The 16,339-nt window shown below is 52.8% G+C and overlaps 1 protein-coding gene across 20 annotated transcripts in view; it reads left to right on the top strand.

Annotated features, from left to right (window-relative positions):
• Nucleotides 1-16,339, top strand: part of TMCO4 (transmembrane and coiled-coil domains 4) — a 98,728-nt gene that overhangs the window by 48,464 nt on the left and 33,925 nt on the right. For 11 of the 20 annotated variants that reach the window (XM_082614829.1, XM_082614828.1, XM_082614831.1 and 8 more), the window contains 3 exons: nucleotides 2,767-2,931; nucleotides 3,807-3,943; nucleotides 5,631-5,715. In XM_082614829.1, coding sequence (XP_082470955.1) covers nucleotides 2,767-2,931; nucleotides 3,807-3,943; nucleotides 5,631-5,715 — 387 coding nt within the window. The other 9 variants (XR_014293486.1, XM_082614822.1, XM_082614823.1 and 6 more) reach the window with 7 other exon arrangements.

Genomic DNA, 16,339 nt, shown 5'->3' with positions numbered 1-16,339 from the left:
CGTGCGCACCAGGGCCAGGCCCCAAAGGGGACTCTCGAACGGTGACTGAGTACCTAGCACCATGTGTCAGGCATGTCACCCACACGCTGGGAGCTTGATGCACGTTTCCTCGAGTGACCCTCACATCCATGCTCTGAGGTGAGGGCTGCTCTTGTCCTGATCTGGACGAAGAGGAAACCTAGAGGGATCACATGGCAGACAGGTGGCACGTGCAGGATTCGAACCCAGGTCCCCTGACCCAGAGTTCACGGGCTTCTCTTCATTTGTTTCATGATACCATCCATGCCACAGAGAGACTGAGACAGGAAGGAAGGAGCAAGAGTCTAAGTGAAGGAATTTGACCGGTATGGAAAGCAAAGCCCTTATGGTTGTTCTACCCACCCCCTTGCTGGGTTGGCCCCAGGGCAAAACCAAGTTCATTTGCGGCGGTGGGCGGTGGGGGGGGGTGTATTATCGTGCAGTATGCTCCCTAGGCAGAGGCGGTGGTTACAAGAAATGTAACCAAGCCAGGTGAATGCAGTTCAGGAGGGAAATGAGTCACCTCGTCCTGCCTCCTTGATGGCCAGGAAAAAAGTCTCGTGTCATCACAGGCTTGCTTCTGTGTGTGATGGGAATAAATGGGCTTTCTTGGGTCCGCCCCTTTATTAAATAGGATTGTTTGTAATCATGATTATGGCTTTGTAGCTCACCACTAAGCCAGGCATTTTGCATGCATTGGCTCACTTAGTCCCTCACTTCAAGCCACGGACATGGGCATCATTATCACCCCCATTTTACAGATGAGGAAACCGAGGCTGATAAGGGCTGCCCAGGGTCGCCTCACTAGTCAGGAACTGGGGCACGACTCACCCCCATTCTGTCTGGCTCTGTAGCCCATGTTCTTGGCCACAGGGTGATAGAATGCAGTACTGCACTTTACAGTTTACATAATGCTTTCGTGCAGCCTCTCCCATGATCCCCACAACACCTGTGAGTCAGATGTCATCATTCCATTTTAACAGGTGTAGAAACTGAGGCTCAGAAGGGCAGTGTGCCTTGCTTGTCCAGAGCCCACCACCCACACACACACCCACACACACACACACACACACACACACACAATCTGTGCCCGCATCCTGTCTCGGGCTGGCCGTCTCCTCCTCCATAACTAGAGACAGTTAATCCCTGAGCTGCTGCAGAGCTGTGACAGGCTCTCTGCAGAGCGGGGAACAGCCCCTCAGTGGTCTGTATGTCAGCAGATCACCCTCGGGTAGGGACGAGGCCTTTGAGTCGGACAGGTTGAGGCATGTGGCTGAGCCAGAACCCGAAGGCTCTGGGAAGCTGGCTCCACTGTTCATTCATTCATCCTGTTTTCATGAGGCTTTGGGAATTGAGTGCTTGGCAGACGGACTGCAGGACAGACATGCACTAAACAGATGACACAAAAATAAATGGATAATTGCAGACTGTGATGAGAACTCAGGACGAAAAAGTGCAAGGTGCATTAGATCCCCCTTGTCAAAGGGGCCGGGAAGCTTCCCCGGGGATAAGGCGAGTGAGCTGGAAGCTCAGAGACAAATAAGGGTGGAAGGTCACTCGGGCCATGGGCAGAAATGCACGGGGCCCCTCGGTGCTCCCACGGCCCAGAAATGAGTGACTGCATGATGTTTGCATGGCCCTCTCCCTCCCCAGGCTGAGAGCTCTTTATCTGGATGGCTCAGTCTCCTCAGCTATAAAATGGGGCTAATTATGGGACCCCATTTCAGAGGCTGTGTTGAGGTAAATCAGAGAGTCCATGGGAAACCCCTCAGCGCAGAGCTGCCCAGCACTTAGTAGTTGCTCACTAAACATTTCCTACGATGATGGGTGTCTATATCCTCAGGGTCAAGCGCCTGGCCTGGCATAGTCTAGGTACTCAGTTAAGGTTTGTGGTATGAATGAATGAATGAACGAATGAACAAACAAAATCAAAAGCATATGTTTCTGGAGGGTAACCTGATGGATGCTGAGGCTGTGAGGGAGGCAGGGGCCAGGTCACGGGGGGGCCTGAATGTCCTGCTGGGGAGGTGACAACATCCTCAAGGCAGAGGGAGGACCAGGAGGGAGGGGGGCAGACAGTCATGGTTATATTTTCCTGCTTGACGTTGGTCACGTGGTCGGTACTGTCATCATCATCCCATTTCCAGTCCCTAAGTGAGAAAATTGAGCCTCAGAAAAATCGGGTGAGCCAGCGAGATCATGGCAGAGCTGGGCTCAAACACCTCTGCTCCAGATTTGCAGACTATTTCCCAGGCAGTGTTTGTTGAATGAGATGCAGCCGGTTCAGGGAGCCAGCTGCTCGTGGCCCCGTGTGTTCCTCTTGTGTGCTCTTAGCATCCGCAATGCCAGAATTACCGCAGAGTGAGAGAAAATAACACTTTACACACACAGTAATTGGAATACTTAATTCTTATAACTACTCTATGAAAAGAGATCAATACTAGTCTCCCGACTTGACAGCTAAGCAAAGTGAGGCTTAGCGTGGGATAGTGACCCAGGGTGCCCAGGGTCGCCCAGCTGCTAATGAATGCAGGAGCTGGGTCTCGAACCCCAGCCTGCTGTCCCACAGCGCAGCCCTGTGCTCTGTCTGGGAACGTGTCTGCTCTGCTATCAGCTGCCGTTCAGTGGCGGGGGTGGGCCTCTTGTCTCCCCGCAAGGGTGAGTGGGCCCCTTTCGCCGACTGTCTGGGAAAGGGTGAGAGGCCTCCTCTATCACAGGAGAGACCCCACCTACCTGTGCTCTCCCCAGGCACCTTCAGCGCCCCATGGGCTGCCCTGGCCCACAGCCGCGAGCAGTACTGTCTGGCTTGGGAGGCCAACTACCTGATGGAGCTTGGCAACGCCCTGGAGACCATCCTCAGTGGTCTTGCCAACATGGTGGCCCAGGAGGCCCTAAAATACACAGTGTTGTCTGGTAAGCCTCCCCTCTCCCCCACCAGCAGCATTCCCACCCCTCCCAAGCCACACTGGTTCTGTACCTTTGCATGCCTGAGGCCCCCAGTGAGCCAGGCACAGTGCTGGTCTCCAAAAACACAGAGGGGCAAAGTTTATGGTCTTCATAGGGAGAAGACAGATAAACAGCCCATCACATTATCACATAGTATGTCAGTTAGCAATTGCTGCATAACAAACAACCCCATAACCCAGTGACTTAAAATAACAACCATTTATCACAGTAGCTCAGAAGTGTTGAGGCTTCATGTGGCTGATCTTTGCTGGGCCTGCTCATGCATCTGTGGGTCAGCTGACTGTCCACTGATCTAGGCCAGCCTTGCCTGGGGCAACCAGGGCAACTCGGCTCTGCTGCATTTGTCTCTCCTCCCCGTCCTGGGATCGCAGGCTAGCCCACACCCACAACAGAAGTGCACCAGAGGCACAAGTCCATTTCAAGCCTCTCATCCAGTAACATCTCATTGGCCAAAGCAAGTCACATGATAGAGCCTAGAGGGGATGGGCAGGGCAGGAGCAGGGGGCACTGCAGAGTTATGAGGCCAAGTGGGAGGATACAGGGTGGAGTGACAAATTGGGGCCATCTCTGGAATCTCACACGTGGCAGATACTTCAACATAAGGGATCTAGGCCATGTATCAGAAATGTGTGAGCTTCAGTTTTCTTCTGTACTACTTAACAGTTTGACCACACGTGGAAAACTTACAGATTCCAAGTTAGAGACTGGATGCATTCACTCAGGCATCCATTAGCCAGCCAATCACTTCCCTAGAAGGACCGCCCCCCCCACCCCCCGGCCCTGCCACCACGGCCTTCATCACCGATATCCCTCCTCCCCAGGCCTCGTGGCTGCCCTGACCTGGCCAGCCTCACTCCTCAGTATTGCCAGTGTCATCGACAACCCCTGGGGTGTGTGTCTCCATCGATCAGCAGAGGTTGGCAAGCACCTGGCCCACATTCTGCTCTCCCGGCAGCAGGTACCTGGGAATAGCTGGGGTGGGGGGAGCGGGCAGGGTGCGAGGAAGCAGGGACGCATGGGGGCTGACTTGTGCACAGACGTCATACCTAAGACAAGCCCACGTGGGGGTAGCCCCGTGGCTTTGGGGGGGTGGGGGGTGGTCGTCATTGCTCCTCCAGTTCAAGTTATAAAAGCACCCTAGGGGGACTTCCCTGGCGGTCCAGTGGTTAAGACTCCGTGCTTCTACTGCAGGGGCCACGGGTTCGATCCCTGGTCAGGGAACTAAGGTCCCGCAAGCAGCACAGCGTGGCCAAAAAGATTTAAAAAGTGTTCTGGGATGGACCACTAAGAATTACAGACTGTGCATCTCTAGCAAGCAATCAGGTGAGAACTAACAGGCCTCTGCAGGTGTGGACAAGGCCAGCTCTTCCTTTCCAGAAGTCTAGAGCTACCCTCTGAGCAGATCTCCAGTGGCCCAAATACCACGTAAAACAGTTAGGGTTCCATCCACATTCCAGACAGTCCGAGGCAGGAAAGTAGAAGTGAAGGGCCTTTCACATCCCTTGGCCAGGACTCAGCCCTGCGGCTATCCCTGGCTACAGGGCAGTTGGAGAAACTTCATTTTTGGCTGGGTAGCTGTGGGCTCAGAAAAACTCAGGAGTTCTGTTACCAAGGACAGAGGGAGAATGGGTGTAGGGTGATGACTGGTAGCCTTTGCCACAGAGTTCCCGCAGAATTGGAATACTGTTTAATGGAGGGTCTTCCATGGCAGTAAATGGAGGTGGGGGGGAGGGTGGGGGAGGGTGGGTACATATACCGGCCCAAAAGCAAGGGAAAGGAATGGGTACTGAGACCAGCTGGACCTTTGAACTGATCTGCTCCCGCCCTCTCCCTCCATGTAGAAGTTGTACCCAAATACCTCTCATGACTTTCTTTTTCAAGTTGCCTTTCCTACAAGTTCTTGAGTCAGAAAATTCCTCTTCGCATCTAACTTACAACCTCCTCTTATAGCACAAGGCCAATATTTCATGTCCCCACTTCCTATCTAGGAACAGAACAGTTGTGTCCCCCCACCATGTGACTCTTTGCCTTTTTCCCCATCACACCCGGGGTACCTCCCGCCTCCTCTCTCGGCTCCAGAAGGGCCCCGCTTCACTGCAGTCATTTGCCACAGGTAGATGGGGAAGGAGCGACGGCCACTGGGTAATGGTTTGAGATAAAACCAGGGAATTGGGCTTCCCTGGTGGCGCAGTGGTTGAGAGTCCGCCTACCGATGCAGGGGACACGGGTTCGTGCCCCGGTCAGGGAAGATCCCACATGCCGCAGAGCGGCTGGGCCCATGAGCCATGGCCGCTGGGCCTGTATGTCCGGAGCCTGTGCTCCACAACGGGAGAGGCCACAACAGTGAGAGGCCCGCGTACTGAAAAAAAAAAAAAAAAAAAAAAAACAGGTAATTAACCCAGCCAGATGCTACCTGTCAACCTGGGAAGAAGCTGGTTCCTGAGCAGGTGCCCTCCTGCATAAATGAGGGCCCAGACTCTCCTGATGGAGACATCAGAGCCTGGGGCCGGGAATAGCACAGGCGTGATTCATTAAGCGGGAGGCAGGTGCTGAGAAGTGTGCAAGGGCCACCGTCATCAGGGCTGATGTTTTTCTAGAACTGGCTGTGCACCATGCCCCCAACACCTGTGTCCTTTCTCCCCCAGGGCCAGCGGCCTGTCACCTTGATTGGCTTCAGCCTGGGAGCCAGAGTCATCTACTTCTGTCTGCGAGAGATGGCTCAGGAGAAAGGTAAGGCTGGCCCATTGTCACAGGTGAAAACACTTCCGGAGGCCATCCCCCAGGCCAGAGGTTTTGCACTAGAGGTCGCGAGTCTTGTGACTGTGTTCCCAGATCTTAGAGTTTAAAACAGCTCGAAAAAGAAAAAAACAGTCATTTGGGAAATTGTTTATTTCTTCCGTACGTAAATTAGAGTGGGTGTGAGACAGTCTTATAAAAATGGGCTTTGCGTTCTGATGCGGGTTCTTGAGTGGGAGGGGAGTGAAGAGTCCGGAATCAGGGTGTTGGCAGGGCCGCGTTCCCTCTGAAGGCTCTAGCGGGGAGCCGCGCCTCTTCTAGCTTCTGGTGGCGGCCGCAGTCCTAGGCTTGCAGACGCGACATTCCATCCTGCCTCGTCTTCGCATCACCTTCTCCTTTGTGTCATCTCTTCTCGCCTAAGGACAGTGTCAGTGGCTTTAGGGCCCGCTCAAATCCAGGATGACCTCATCTCAGGATCCCTCATTAATTACATTTGTGTGATTTAATCACATCTGCAAAGACACCTTTTCCAGCACCTGTTACCAAGGACAGAGGGAGAATGGGTGTAGGGTGATGACTGGTAGCCTTTGCCACAGAGTTCCTGCAGAAGTGGAATACTGTTCCATGGAGGGTCTTTTCCAAGTCAGGTCTCACTCACAGGTTCTGAATGGACACATCTTTTGAGGGGGCCACCATTCAACCCACTATGGACACCTTTGGGAGTGTGTCATGCCATCCGAACACATATTTTCAGTGTTGATGCAGCGGAAAGCTTGAAGGCCCCTACCCTGGTCTCGGGTCGGTGAGGCCTCCAGGACTGAATGCCGGTTTGGGGCAGATCTGTCACCAGGGGCTGCCATAGCAAGGGGTTAGGGGGGTGAGGTGCAGAGCTCAGGGCACTTGGGGTGGTCCGCCGTGCGTGGGACCCGGGCTAACCTCTCTCCTGGTGTAGCACAGCAGCAGCAGGAAGAATTCCTTCTCTGGATGGGGGGGAGTAGCAAAGAATTTTCGGCAGTCTTTAACGCACATTTTGTTAGTCAAAGCAAGTGACAGCCAAGCCCTAGGTCAGTGGGGTGGGGCAGTCCCCGCAGCCCCTTACACTCCTTCTGTCCACAGCGGAGGACGAGGGGAGCAAATGTTTGCCAAACGGCGATCCTGACGCTGACTCGGGGATAAAGCAGGGCATGGGCTTTGCAGGCAGCTGAGACCTGGGTCTGAGTCCTACCTCTGCTCAGCTGGGGAGCCTGGGTTGGGTAAGGACTCAGCCTCCATGGCCTTCGGTCTCTCCATTTGCAGCAGGAGGTTCTTGTCACCTCTGGGCAGTGTCAAAGGCCAGAGAGCATGGAGGTGAGGCAGCCGGCCCAGTGCTGGGTCCTGGTCAACACATCCTGTAGCGGCTTTTAGGCTGAAGTGTCTCTGCTGGTATTGGGGGTGGCTGCACTCGCCCCCTGCTCTCTAAAGCTGTTGCCCCCAGGGAGGCCCCTGGAAAGTTGTCATCCTCTGTGCTGTCATCGTTTTGCTCCTTTCCTGGTCATCCTTCCCCCCATCCATGCAGCAGACCCATCTGCCAGGCTCCTCATCACCTGGATGACGTGGTCTAGAGGAGAAAGGCATGTCTTTGGCTCCAGTTAGCATAAATTACATGTTAACTTCAGATCATTAATACAAGCCAAGTCTCCAATTCCCCTCCTGAACGAATTGAATTAATTACCATTGATCATTTGGACACGGCCATTGGAATTGAGGTCGCCCATCAGCTGCCTCCAGCAAGTGAGGCTGGAAACTGATGGGAGGGAGATGTTCCTGCCCTCGGCCTTTGGCGGGGTGGTTCTCAAAGCAGCTTCCTTCCCGCCTCTTTCCTGGCCACTGCTCCCTCCCCTGGCTCTTCATAGCCCACCACTGAGAACTGGGGCTTTGGTATCAGGCAGACCTGGATCTGGGTCCCAGCTTCATCACTGACGAGCTGTGGCACCTTGAGCAAGTCACTTAACCTCTCTGAGCCTCAGCTTCCTCATCTGAACGTGGGGCTTAGTACACTTACCTCGAAGGCTCTTCAAGAGAGTAAAATGAGACGATGAATGTGAAAGTACCTGCTGCAATTTGGGTTGACTCAGTAAATGCTTCTTCCTCTAATCTGAGGACCTGCTATGCACAGGGAACTATGGTGAGTGTAGATGGAGGCGCTTGTCATTTTGTGCCTACTTTCTGGCACACACGTTAGATGGTGAATTCCAGGTAGGTGGGATCTGCCTGTGCCCCACCATCTCTCTGGCACACGGCACATTCTGAGAGCTCGGGAAGGTGGGTGGACTTGACTTTGGGCTGACAGGCTCAAGAGCCTGGTGCAGACTCCCCATGTGCTGGGCCGTGCACTATGCAGGATCTCCGTCTCCCGGCAACCCCCCTGGGAAGTTGTTATTCTCCCTGCTTCCGGGATGAGAAACTGAATGAGGCTGCGAGGGAAAGCCAGGCGGATCCTAACAGCCAGAGCCAGGATTTGACCCCAGGGTGTCTGGCTCCAGGGCCCTGGCTCATAACAACTGTGCTATACTTTGCAGAGGACCCAGACCTTGAACGTGGGTGGGGCTCCTCCAGAGGATCTAGAGGGAGGGGAATTCCAGAGGGTCCGGCCAGCAGGGAAGAGGAAGGGCTCTCAGAGTGTCTGAAAACGTTGAGTCTAGTTTTTCTGCAGCCTGTGAGAGGGGACCAAGGTGGAATGTGGGAAATGGTTAGGACAGGAGCCTGGCACAGGTCTCGAATGCCGGGTTAAGGTGTTGGAATCGACTGGTTAGACACTCGGCCTCTGAACTGTGGGACGAATGAACAGCTGAGCATAGTCCAGCAGAGGGAGGCGCTGGGAGCAGGGAGTGGTCAGTGCTGGGCAGCTTGTGGTTGGCCCCCCTCCACCCGTGCACACATTCTGTCTCTCACGCGCGCGCGTGCGCGCGCACACACACACACACACACACACACACACACACACGGCAGCAACTCAGCCGACCCCAAGGGCCTCTGCTGAATGGATGGGAAGCTTCCCAAATAACAAGAATTTGGTAGGAATCTGAATAGAAGCCCAGCGGCCAAAAGTGCAGCTGGTTTTCTCCCCATCCGGTCACCTTCCGAAGGAGGAACTCATGGCCAGAAGACTCTGAACAAGAGTCTTTATTCTTGATCAGCCTGATAGTTTCCCCTACTTAATAACACCCCATCCCACCCTGTGTCTGGACAGGAGGTAATAAAGGACCCTGGTAACCCTTTGCCTTGACCTTGGTCAAGAACACTCCAAGAAGGGGTCTGCCCCTTAGTTGGCTGAGGCTTATTCCAAATGTAAACAGCAGCTGCTCTCACGTGGGGGGAGCTGGGGCCCACTTGCTCTCTGGGGCAGAAGAAGGCTCCCCGTGCCATGGGCACAGGCACCCTGTCTAACCCTGCCTGCCCTGCCGGCCTTCTCAGCTCCTCCAGGTGGACGGCGAGCCCCTGATGCCAGGCCTCAGAGCCGTTTATTTCCCGTTTCCCTCTTCCTTTCTGGAGATTATGTAAGGTAACTCCTGGTGGCTTATAGAAATGGGAAGTTGGAAACAAAACACACCCACCTGCAGAGGGGAACTGAGGGGTCCTGAACCCGGAGAGCTGGGCGCTTGTGCGTGGCCTCCCTGATGGCCCCCCTGGGGGGCCCGGGCCCAAGGACACCCAGACCACGAAGTAAAATGAATAAAAACATGGACATACACACACTCATAAAAGTAGGCTCACATTCCTGCGTGTTGAGCGTGGCCCTCATCTTCCTGTGTTCTCTTTCTCTGTCATCCGCCGTGTCCTCTTGCCAGCCATCCAGGGAGCCTCTGGCCTTCAGGGCTTTACCACTTACCACCCGGTCCCCACCCATCAACAGACAGGGGCCAGACACAGCGGGAAGGATGGCACAGATGCAGGCCTTTGCGTCTTTAGGTGACGGGGCCACACAGCTCTTCCCCACCAAGAAGATCCCAGCTCAGGTGCTGCAAATATGTGGGCTGTGGAGCCAGGGCATCTGGTCTGAATCCCACATGCACTGCTAGGTTCACCTACCCGCTCTGAACTCCAGGTGACTCGTGTGAAACACAGGGAATGATAATAGTATTGCCATCAAGGTTGTAAGGATTAAATGCAATAGTGCATATAAATGCTGGCATATAAGAGCCTGGTAATTCTTACTGAGCATTTATATTATGCTAAAATCTGTCTTAAGCTTTATAAAAGGGAGCTGGCTTGGAATTCCCTGGCGGTCCAGTGGTTAGGACTCCACGCTTTCACTGCCGAGCACCTGGGTTTGATCCCTGGTTGAGAACTAAGATCCCACAAGCCATTCACGGCACGGCCAGAAAAAAAAAGGGCGGGGAGCTGGCATCTAGGATTAGAGCACCACACACACATAGGTGACCTTGACCCTGGATCTTGTTGAGGGAAAATCAGCCTCCCACCAGAGTGGGGGCCCACAGTTTCTGTTCCTACACCCGCCTTCCCCCCTCTTCCTAGACAACCCCCTCCCAAGTCCTGGCCTTGTGTTACTGATGGGGCACCTTCAAGTCTCCAGCTGGCTGGCTGTGGTTGTGAATGAATTATTCACCCTTTGCCCGGAGCTGCTGTTTCACATCTAATTCATTCCAGCTCAGCCGTCTGGTTTCAGGCAGCCCTGCTTGTTTAACACCCAATTAATCTGCACACGAAGGAGACCCTCTCCTAATTGCAGGAAAGCTGTCATTATCTGAGTTAGGGGAATGTAAAAGAGGAATTACTCTAATGCAGTTGAATCCACTAATTGTTTTCTGGGTTCCCTTGAGACCAAGTAATGAAATGTAGCAATAAAGCCTAGAGTCACACAGAGTACAGAATCCTTCAGCTAGCCTACCCCCACCCCCTGCCCCCTCCTAGCTGCAGCCCATCCTTTTTTCCCCTCCCCCAAGAAAAGCTGCCTGTAGCATTAACTATCTCACAGCTTCATTTCCTTTTGGGGCCATGTTGCAAACAGCAGGGGGTTACTGCTTAGGGGATATGCAACCATTCACAAGGTGTCCCTCACCCGGGCCTGCCCCTCCCTCAAGTTCAGTGTGGGCAGCTTCCTTACAAATGGGTGTCTAGACTCCAAGCCCCTTGAGGGCAGGGATTGTGACTGACCAACCTCTGTGCCTCCTGTACCTGGGATAAAGCCACCAGAGAGTGCTCTATAAGTGAATTGTCTAACGTTATAAACATTCACATTGTATCAGTCAGGATAGGTGAGGTTATGCTGCAGTAACAAACATCCCCCACATCTTAGCAGTGTAACACAGCAAAGGTTCATTTCTCGCTTGTGCCATCTGTCCACTGTGGGTGAGCAGGGGGTTCTGATCTTTGTAGTCACTCAGAGATCCAGGCCAATGGAACCTCCTTCAGTAGGAGACAGAGATTGTGGTGAGTTTCACACTGGCTCTTAAAACACTTCCACCTGGAAGTAACACATCACTTTCACTCATGTTTCATTGGCCAGAGCAAGGCACGTGGACATTTCTAATATCCAGGAAGGGCCAGTGAATGTATTCCCACCATGTGCTCCAGCCAGAACACCTTACTTGGATTCTGGCCTCTGTAATTAATTCTCAGCTGAAGCCTCAGGTTCTTTGTCTACAAAATAGGGACTTTTCTCTCTTCCTCCACCTTGCCTCACAGCTTGCAGGATAGACGCACACCTTGATGGAAAGCCAGAGTGTGGCAGAGGATGCTTGGGTGAGAGCCCCAGCGATTGATGGTACCCAGGAGCCCAGGAGCTCGGCCAAGGGGCCCCCACCCAGACAGAAGCAGCAAAGATTGCCCAGCACGTTACCCACCAGAGGACCAGAGCTGGGTCCAGTCTGACTGGGAGCAGGCTCCAGGCGGACAAAGCTCTGAGCTGTGTTGATGGTGATTGGCTCCAGACCATGCCCAGGGCCCAGAGAGTCAAGGGAGATGACCTGGTGAAAAGGCCTTGAAAAGGTAGAGCTGCCCACAAATGGGAATGACTGTCATAGCAATAGTAATAGCAACGGCTGCCACTTACGAAGGCCCAGCTCTCTGCCTGGTTCTTGCTCACGGAGTTATGTACATTCTTGTCAACGCTCACAACAACCCCATAAGATAAGTAATCCTGCCCCGTTTTTCAGATGAGAACAGTGAGATTTGGAGAAAGGTGGAGTAGCTTGCCCTAGAACTAAGATTTTGATACCTTTCTCTGACTCCAGAGCTCCTATTCATATTGTTATTTTGAGCCCTTCTGGCTGGATGTTTTCACTCAAAGCAGTATCTCAGATCAGACCTTCCCAGCGGAGAACTAGTCACAATCAAATTCACTCCATTAACTCATATTCATGAAGCACCTACTGTGTGCCAGGCAACATGCTGCGCTTTGGGGAGATGACAACAAACTAGCCAGTGCAGCCCCCGTCCTCATGGAGCTGACAGTCCAGTCTGTTACATAGTCTGCCCTCCCTGAGACATGAGTTGGGGTCTTGCAGAATGGCTGTGGGGGTGGGCAGTGATGGATGTCAGTCATCTGAAAAGCACTTGGCATGTAGTAGGTGCTCAGTAAAGGGAGCCTTACTGTACTGCCATACCAAGTTCCAGGGTAGCCACCTGGTTGGGGCTGACACCCTTAATGTGAACCTCCTGCCCTTAGGTGGAGACATCTGCCTCTACCACTTAAAGCCCGTAAGTACTTGGCTTAGGAAATAGAGTCACAAGAAGCCAGCCCCCCAGGACACAGTCAGATGCTCAGCAAGGCTTCCAGGCCTGCTGTGCTCCTCCCACAGCCCAGGTAGGTGGTTTGGGTTTGCAGGGGTACCTCGGGGGCTGGACGCATCTGCCAAGCTTCCTCCACCAGTTAATCGGATTCTCAGAGCAGTCTTGCCACGTACTCAGACGTGGGTGGTGGGAAGGACTGACTCCCAGTGGGAATCCCTTATCTTCTGGACGAGTATTTGAATGCTTTGTGTGGCTGAGGAATCTTCTCCATGCAGAAATAGACAGACCCAGGTTCAATGGGAGTTTACCGAGACCCCGCCTACCTGCTTCCATGATTGATTCATTCTAATCATCATCATCATCTCAACAGCTAACAATTATTGGGCACTTGCTATGTATCAGGCACAGCTAAACACTTTGCATGCCTTATTTTATTTACTCCTCCCAATAATCCTATGAGGTTTTAATTAGCCCCATTTTACAGATGAGGAAACTGAGGCCTGCTTACAGAGGGGAAGTAATTAGCTCATGCTTACAGGATTAATAATGATGAAACTGGAATTTGAGTCCACAATGGCTAAGCCATGCCTTTTCCATGACATGTTCTCTAATTCTTACAGTAACCCAAGGTCAAGATAATTATCTCCATTTTACAGCTAAGGCTCAGTGTGAAGCAAAGCAATGTGCCCAAGTGGGTCCATTAGGATTTTTTGGTTGCAGGTCCTGAGATTTCCATCAACTGCCCTTACTTCAGCCACACCCAGAGCTCTTCTCTCCCCAAGAATGAAAAAAGGGGGTTCAGGGTGACTCCTGTCTGCTAAGGTCCAGGCATCCCTTGCCTTCACACATGTTCTTGTGCCTTTACACTTGTTCTCGCTATCCAGAATGCTCTCCCCTCCCCTGACCCCAGGCATGGAGCCAGTTCAGACACATCCTTCAAAATGTGGCTCGCAAGTTCCCTCCTCCATACTCCATGTGGAAGGAAGACTCAGACTCGGAAGCATTTAGGAAAGAGAAGTAGTTTTTGCAAAAAGGTGTAAACTAATTAGACTTTGGAAGGTCTGGTTTGCCAAATTACACACACGCACACACGCACACAGCAGGTTCTTAAAGGAAAACACACACCTCACAATCACCAGGGTTGCCAAGTTTTCATCAGTTTGTTCTTGATGGAAAAGCAGGCATTTCTCCTAATGTTATTCTTTCTCATGAAGCTGCAGGGACACCCAGAATCTTCAGACATCAGCATTCCAAACACTGGGGACAGGATTCTCATTAGGGAGTCAGCAACTTATGCGAAACGCTCCTTCATTTGGGAACTCGCACTGGACGAGGTGCCCCATTTATTCTTGCTTTATCTCAGAGGGTCAAGTGTGGGTTTGGTTTTGGTGTCGGTCGCCACAGATGGGACGTCTGTGCTGAAGCCTGACGGTGACAGTTTTATTAACTCTGATCCTCACAACATCCTCATGGGGCAGGCATTTGATTCATCACATTTTACAGAGAGCGGACAAGGACACTGAGACTCAGAGAGTCAAAGGGATTTGCCCAGAGTCAGAGCTGGAGGTGGCAGGGATGGAAGGTGGCAGAGCTGGGAGCTGCACCCAGCGCCCGGCCCATAAATCTGGGTCACTCTTCTTCGTGCAGCCACCTCCCTGCGCCCTCCCTCACCCTTACTCAGCTGTCTGTCTCCACACTCACAGCTCTGGGTCAGGCGTTGTCTGTTGTACTCACCTCTGTATCACCAGCTCCTGGCCTAGGCTTGGCACATACAGGGAACCCAGTACATGTCAGTAGTTGATGCATTAACGAGGGATGTGAAACCCATGACGTTTGCCGTGAGTGCTGCCTGCAGAGAACGGTGCTGAGGCCTTTGGGTGGTGAAGGGCTCAAACTGCCTCATCACAGTGGACCCCACCAACTCCGAGACCCCGGCCAGCTGATCGGCGTGTCGCCCAAGCCTCCTAGTGACCCAGGGCCACTCCACTCTCCAACTTCCCGGCAGGCATAATCAGCCAGCATGTTCACGGCCCGTGTAGGACTCCTGCCCACCCAGAACCAAGACAAAACGTGCACCTGCCAAACGTGATGCTTTTAGGCAGGAAATGAACATAGCCAGAATTCCCAGAGATGAACAGTCCACTTCTGACAATGGTCCATCTGCCAGCCGACAGGATGAATTTGCTTCGAGAGTGACTGATCCTCTGACCAAGAGTATTTTTGGCCCCAGCAGGTGGCCAGAGTGGTGGGCAGTGCCTGATGCCAAGAACAGCCACAGTCCAAGTACTCGCCAAGAGACTCTGGGCCCCAGATCAGGGGATTGTTCATCTTGCTATGTATTTACTTTCAAAGTTCTCAAAAATTGAGTAGTTGGAAAGAGAGCTCAATTCAGACGGACTCGTGGTAGCTGAGCCAGGAAATGGCCACATGAACCAAGAAATCAGTTCTGCTTCAGCTGTTTATGCATCGATTCTCCCCTTCATTCCCAAAAGATGTGAAGGGAATGAATAAGTGACATTACATGTCGTCTCTAGCTGGTGGCCCTGTCCATGCAGTTGGCAAGACATCATGAGACAAGCCAGCTCGCCTGTGCATGTTTTCACTCATCCAATGAAAGCCTGCGGGGCCTGCTGCACTCGGGGCACCGGAGCCCATTCATTACATCAGTCCTGGCTCCGCCGTCCCTCCTTCATCTGTAAGCTGGCTCCGTTCGATTACTTCTCCTTGTGTCTTCAGGATGCAAGGGACTGTGACCTGAGTTCAGATCCAGCCCCTGCTAGCTACTGTCTAGGTGCCCTTAGGCAAATCACTTCACCTCTGAGCTTCAGGTTGATGAGTAAAATGGGACACTGAGGCCTTTTGGGCTTGCTCTGGACTTAATAACTACTGTTTACTGAACATACTGTGTACCAGGCACTCTGCTAAGTGCTTTGCATATTTTCTCTCCTTTAATGTACAAACAACCCTAAGATGCAGGTATGGATATTCCTTTTGCTAATGAAGAGGCTGAGGGCAGGGACTGTGTCCGTTTCCTTGGCCCCTGCGTCCCCAGCACCTGGTATGGGATTTAACATAGAGAAGAGGTACAATAATGTACGTATGGAGGGCCTGGCACCCAACTTGAGCCAGTCTGATGACACAGCTGGCCTTGCGGTATGGTAGATGTGACCACACAGTGCTTGGTGTGTGGCCAACCCTCAGTATATTAGAGTCCCTTTCTCCCACTCTCCATTAGTTTATCCAGATGGATTTTCCAGGGCTGTGGCTATCACTGCCTCTGAGCTCACTAAGACAGTAACTTCTTCAGTCTGGCAGCTCCTGGGAGGGAATGGAGCAAAATGTGGGATTCACTGGCTGCTTTTTTTTTTTTTTTTTTTGGCTGCTCCGTGGGGTTTGCGGGATACTAGCTCCCCGACCAGGAATCAAACCCGGGCCCCTGGCAGTGAGAGTGCCAAGTTCTAACCGCTGGACTGCCAGGGAACTCCCTCATTTGCTGCTTTAATCTAAACTAATGGGGTCTTTCTGACAGGCCTGTAGCTGCAGACCATGCCAACCCCCTTTGAAAGGCATCTGCATCCTCTTGGTGATGCAGATATCCTTGACCTTAGCAGTCACACCTGCTGAAATGCATTTGCTCACACATGGAACCTGGGGCGTCTCGGCTGTGTAAAGGCGAGGATTCAGGAGCTTGCTCTGGCCTCTCGGGGGCCCGGCCTCACTGCTCCACCATAAACCCTCAGGGCTCAGCCACCGGTTGACCCATACCCTCCTCCCGCAGGTTGGCCGTTGACCCCCGTGCCTACTAGATAAATCCACTCAGCTTCCAGGGGCCCCAGGTCTGAGCTGGAAGAGCCTCCAGAAATGGCTTTGTGTAACATCTTCATCT

Source organism: Mesoplodon mirus (genome assembly GCF_964341445.2).
Source record: "Mesoplodon mirus genome assembly, chromosome: 3".
In the NCBI taxonomy this organism is placed as follows: domain Eukaryota; kingdom Metazoa; phylum Chordata; class Mammalia; order Artiodactyla; family Ziphiidae; genus Mesoplodon; species Mesoplodon mirus.
This window is presented reverse-complemented; position numbering and strand designations above follow the sequence as displayed.